General features: G+C 41.8%; 1 protein-coding gene across 1 annotated transcript; it reads right to left on the bottom strand.

Annotated features, from left to right (window-relative positions):
* Positions 1-324: 324 nt before the first annotated feature.
* Positions 325-1,427, bottom strand: LOC147556687 (uncharacterized). The gene is made up of 2 exons (XM_086658681.1): positions 653-1,427; positions 325-599 (listed from the first exon to the last, which is right to left on the bottom strand). Exons 1-2 carry the CDS (start codon positions 1,425-1,427, stop codon positions 325-327), a joined length of 1,050 nt encoding a protein of 349 aa, XP_086514807.1.
* Positions 1,428-6,000: the final 4,573 nt, after the last annotated feature.

Below are 6,000 nucleotides of genomic sequence, written 5' to 3'. Positions count from 1 at the left end.
GGTCATGAAATTGTGATGACATTAGCCTTGACTAATTTTAGTTGGAAGAAAAATTTCTTGTTCCGCAGAATAGTATTTGTCGTTCTACAGTCGATAAGACATTCATCCCCACAATTTGTTTTGAAATCTTTAGTAAACTCCATGCTAATAAGAAACCAAAAGAAAAATATAGAAATGTTTTAATATTTTATAATAAAAGGAACATAACAAAAACACAATTGTTGAGAAAGCAAATGACCAAAGCAAATGACAAAAGAAAAACATAGTCTAAGAAAAAAAAATTCTTCCTAAAAGCATATTAAAACTAGAATTTTAATATAGATTCTAGTTAACATTTCCATTATTAAGTAAAACATCAAACTCTTTGCTGCTTGGATCTGCAAAAAAATCTGAAACATCCAGATGAGTTGGATCTATGGATACTTCAAATCCTTTACCACTTTGATCTATGAAGTAGTCAGAAATATCTAAGGGAGTTTTGTTCATCGGTACTTCAAATTCTGCCAAATTAGCTTCTATTTCTTTACCTTTCCCCTTCATGGAATTTTTGTAAAGATTAACCAAGTGTTTTGCAGTACGACAAACACGTGACCAATACCCTTCATACCACATCGGTGACAATTATATTCACGATGATTAGATGTTTGTACACCTTTTCCTTTGTCATTTTTGTATTTGGCATTATTCCACATCTCGTGGTTTGATGCTAATTTTTGTTCACTTGAATGCCTAATAGGGCCACCAAGTTGTTGATTATTATATCGACCTCGACCTCGACCACGCCCATTACCATGTCTGCGTTCACGGTTCATTGATGCAACAACATTCACTTCAGGGAATGGTGCAGTCCCAGTGGGATGATCATTATGATTTTTCATTAACAGCTCGTTATTTTGTTCAGCAACAAGAAGACAAAAAATTAACTCAGAGTACTTTGTAAACCTACGCTCTCGATATTGCTGCTGCAGGAGCATATTCGATGCGTGGAAAGTTGAATATGTTCTCTCTAGCATGTCCTCTTCAGTTATATTCTCTCCACATAATTGTAGGCGAGATTTAATTTTATACAATGCTGAATTGTATTCACTTACTATCTTAAAATCCTGTAAACGCAGGTGCATCCAATCGTAACGAGCTTTTGGTAGTATGACAGTCTTTTGGTGGTCATATCTTTCTTTCAGATTCGTCCATAAAACATATGGATCTTTTACCGTTAGGTATTCAGTTTTCAGACCTTCATGAAGGTGATGACGAAGGAAAATAATTGCTTTTGCCCGATCTTGTGGGGATGTTTCATTTGCAACCATAATGGTATTTCCAAGATTCATAGCATCAAGATGAATTTCAGCATCTAGAATCCATGTCAAGAAATTTTTTCCCGTAATATCAAGAGTAAGAAATTGCAATTTTGTAAGATTATCCGACATGATCTAAACAATACAAACAAACAAGTTAGATAAATATGTCTAAGAAAAATACTTGCTTATTTTCTTCCTATTTTTTTTTCTAAAAATCTTCATCATTGCATAGATATCAATATGTTCATAATACTATTAATAATCACTATAGATGGACATGGTTGATACTAGCAATTTTAATCATGCATACATAGGAAAAAAAAACTAATATGAACAACATTAGAAAAAAAATTGTTTGTTAGAGTTTATCTATAATATTAGATGAAGACTATTTCAATCCTATCATGAAAAAGATATATGCTACAAATGCTAATATGAATAGTTATGTCTAACAAAATTACTACCTTCATATTTAATTACTTTTCCTAAAGATGCAAGTGAAGGAAAAAAAATTATTCCTATGTATACTATAAGAATTAAAACTATTTGGAAGTATACTCTCTATGATTCTCTAATCTTCTTAAAAAAAAAAAAATAGAGCTACGTGCCGATAACGTGTTGTGAAAACTAAGTAAAAAAGAGAGATTAAAGATGAGAGAAAACTAAAGACTAAGAACACCATATTTGTACCTTAAGATTGTAGTATAATATTCTACTATTTTGTTGTGTCGATTACATTGGGTTAGAACCCTTTTTATAGGCTCTACAAAGTAAGGACATTCATGGGCATTTACACAAGGAGTTACATGCATACACATGAATGTGCCTTTAAGTTATAGGTTACATATGACCTGTTACACATGATAGTAGTGGAAGACAAAATATTACAATTACATTATACTAAACTTAATAAACTAGTCTTTTATCTTAAATATGTTACTTGTCTCAATTAAAATTTTCCATATCTCATCAGCCCAATCTAATGTTTATGATCTGCGTTGTAACCATGACCATTCTTATGTATGAGTTGTCTCCAGACCATATACCCACTCTCTAGAGAACTCCACTTGTTCTTAAGACCACTTAATAATGTTAGACTAAATTTGTAGAGAACTTCCAACGTAACCAAACACCGCAACCGACTCCAATTATAAATCGATGAAATCTATCTTCATTCCTGAGTTCAATTTTCATATTTTCGTATTTCCTTTTGCCTCTTTTCAACAAACTCTTTGTGCGCAATATTTAGCTTCGACATTCTTTCATACAATAGAAGCAAACAAACTAAGAAATTTAATAACTGTGGACGGGTAGAAAGTCACACGGTTAGAAGGATCATCGGGTTGGCACCAGTAACTAGGCTTTGGGCCTTCAAATAGACGGGTTGACGGGCAGAAGGTCGGTTCTGGTGGTCGGGTAGACGGGTAGGCAAATGTCAGAGAAGGAAACAGCTACTGTCGGGGTAACATCAGGGTAGAAAACGGGTACCAGTAGCCTGTAAACCTGCACAAGGGAAACGCAACCGTGAAGTCCAAGGGGGCACCGGAGATGGTGTCGGCCAAGGACCCTCCGACGGTCAAGTCAGTAACTTAGTTCGAGGTAATAAAGTGAATAAACCGAAGATAGAGTTACTAATGACGGTAGTGTCGTTGTAGCGTCGGGGTGGCACGACTCGTAGAGTGGCCGGAGCTCGGTTCTACGGAATGGTGAGTTGTGGTAACTTCTGGACTACTTGATCAGCAGAGTAGACTTCTGGTTATGGAAGAGTAGGATTTTGCTTGCGGAAGGGTAGATCTCTACTTGAGGAAGGATAGACTAACAGGAAATGAGAGAAACGAGAAGCCTCTAGCAAGTTCCGATGTGGTTTCGTGGAAGCTTCTAACCGGAATCTCTGCCTTAGGCTAGCTTAGACCAGAGATCGTCGGGGTAGGTGATTCGTAGCCGGAGCTTAGTATAGAGTGAGTGAAGTGATCGGAGTAAGGCTTCTAGAGTGTTAAGTAGAGAATAAGTAAGTAGTTTTCGAGTGAGAGTCTGATCCCCTTCCAAGAGTGAGGCTTCCTCTATTTATAGGGTGTAGAGGATAGTAACCGCTCTTGGGGGCGCAGGGTTGTTGGATCCGCAATAGTAGGATCACACTAGATTGCTTCCGTGGCCGTTGATCTCTTGAGAGAGAAGGGTAGCCTTAGGATACCCGTTGCCCTAGCATGTTCGTCGCCAGTAGAAATAGTCCACCACTCCTTTAAAGTAGCGCAAAACTCGGTCCTCTACCATGACCCCAACGTGTAGCAGAATGCTAGGATTGGACTGACCCAATCTCCAACAACTTGGCCACGTGTACGCACAACTAGCTGGAGCGTGGGTGGATCGTCATGGCAGACTTTATCTCGGCATGCCAGGAGCACGGGCTTGGGTAGGCCTGCTTAGAATTTCTGGGCTTGCGAGGCGTGTTGGGCTTTCGGTGGGCTTCCTTGCTAGACCGTAGAGGTTACTGAAGGCACCCCTCATATGTTACACGAGGGTGGGCACATAAGGAAGGCCCAATGCTGTTTTTTGCCAATACAGTTTGTCCCTCACTCCCTGAGTTAGCGAGTGGCTGACTTAGGGAGTAGTTGTAGCTGGAACTATTGGAATCGTGCCCGGAAGCTTTGTATCGTTGTTTCGTTTTCCCGTGTGGTACGCCGGAGCGTTTTGACATGAGTCGGATGGAGCGGCATCGTAACTGGTGGGCAGCGAGTCAAGGAGGCTTGTAATTGGTAGAGAGACGGATGCCAGAGCGTTGGCCACGTTCGGGACGTGGCAAGTCAGGGGGGAGAGATGGTCGGGTTGACCGAAGGAAGAGGAGCTGACGCGGGCAGGCGCGTCCTGCCCTGCAGAAGCTTCCTGCCCTGCAGAAGCTTCCTGCCCTGCTGGGACGTGCAGGAAGGCGCGTCCTGGCCTGTCCCGAGCAGGTTCTTGTCCCGATTTTTTAGCCTCTTTTTTTTATTATTTTTCTTTTAGTGTTTTATGTATATAATATATATGATACGTATATATTGGAGAATGGTACTTGAAGTTTTTGTTCCCGGATCGTTGGTTTGGTTCGACAAGTAAGCCGGTTCGGCTCGTGACGACCAGTGTCGTTCATTCGACCTTGAGTCTTCGCAAAATTACTCCGCCAAGTTCTGCTCTTATTGGTGGCATCTCGTCCATAACGCCTTTGAAGGTTCTAGACGAGCCGTGTAGCAATGAGATGTGTCGGACGACGTGGTCCGCTTAACTTACTTTTCGACTCATATATAAGGGGATGAGGGGTCTTGGACCCTTGTGGTTTGTTGGAGTCATTTTTGGAGTGGAGTTTGGAGAAAAAGCTAGGAGAGAGAAAAACTTGAAGATCTTGAGGTAATCTTCGAATTTTTCTTCAGCGTTCTTCGTGTTCTTCGTATGTTGGTAGAAAAACTTATATTTTGATCTCCTCAACAACAATTTGTAGCATGTTTTCCGTATTTTGATCTTATGGTAGCGTAGGGTTCCACCAAATCATGTTTCTTGCTTGCCATGTTAGTATAGTGAACTTGGCACATGCATGCTAGAAAATGTGTAACGGCGGGGTAGAGTCACGCCAGGCTTGTGGTAGCCGTGCAAGCTAGGGTAGGATTCCACCAAATCATGTTTCTTGCTTGCCATGTTAGTATAGTGAACTTGACACATGCATGCTAGAAAATGTGTAATGGCGGGGTAGAATCACGCTAGGCTTGTGGTAGCCGTGCAAGCTAGGGTAGAGATTTCTTACCATGACTATGTGGGCTAGGGTAGCCATATGTTTGCCTTGCTTTACTCTTGTAGTAGAATTCGGGCAAATTATATTCTCTGCGTGCTTTGTTAGTGTAGCGAACTTAACATATCCATAGCAGAATATGTGTGGTGACGGGGTAGGATCACGCTAGGCAGAAAATGTGTAACAACAGGGAAGAATCATGCTGGTCTTGTAGTTGCCAAGTTATCTAGGGTAGGACCTTGTTGCCACCACTGCGAGGGCTAGGCTAGATCCTTGGTAGGAGTACCTTATTCTTACTCGAACGTGTGCTCCGTAGGATGGACGAACGGGTAGGCGACTCTTTTAGTGAGTACGTTGGGGCTTCGACACAAGATGGGGTTAGTTCGCGTGTTCCTGCGGGGCGACCTGTGGTGTTGATAAACCCTCCATCTGCTATTACCGACACATGTTTGAAGAAAATCAGGAGGAAATACAAGATACCTAAGGATGTGAAGCTTAGAGCTCCCGGGTCGTCTGAATTGGTAGACGGTGATACGCCAGGTTGGGTTGTTCTATACGAGCATTGCTTCGAAACTGGCCTCCGGCTTCCAATCCCTACCTTGGTGTATGACATCATTAGGCGATTCGAGATTCACCCGTCCCAGCTGATGCCCAATGCTTGGAGGGTTCTGCTGTGTCTCGACCAGTTGGCTGGGCCGGGTAGGGTATTGCATGGAGAGGATGTGTCTGCATTCTACCTACTGAAACTCGACAAGGGTCGGTATCAGTTTCGCATTCGAGATAGTAGGACCCATGTGGTGACAGGCATGCCTACCAGCGAGAGGCGACGATACGACCGGTACTTCTTCGCGCAGGGTCCTAGCTTGTTTGGTGGGCGTGACGTGTCGTGGATGCCTCTGGGGTGGAGACTTGCTAGTGAGTGATATTTATTGTTTGTTTGTCGATGTT

The sequence above is a fragment of the Eschscholzia californica genome, unplaced genomic scaffold (genome assembly GCF_041429995.1).
Source record: "Eschscholzia californica isolate CP2 unplaced genomic scaffold, dmEscCali1.0.p SCAF_2, whole genome shotgun sequence".
NCBI lineage: Eukaryota > Viridiplantae > Streptophyta > Magnoliopsida > Ranunculales > Papaveraceae > Eschscholzia > Eschscholzia californica.
The sequence above is the reverse complement of the archived record's forward strand: the minus strand, read 5'-3'. Positions and strand labels throughout refer to the sequence as shown.

Coding starts and splice junctions, on each gene's coding strand:
- LOC147556687 (XM_086658681.1), bottom strand. CDS start 1,427: ATGTCGGATAATCTTACAAAATTGCAATTTCTTACTCTTGATATTACG. Junction 600..652: donor CAAAAATGACAAAGGAAAAG/GTGTACAAACAT, acceptor TGTGGTATGAAG/GGTATTGGTCACGTGTTTGT.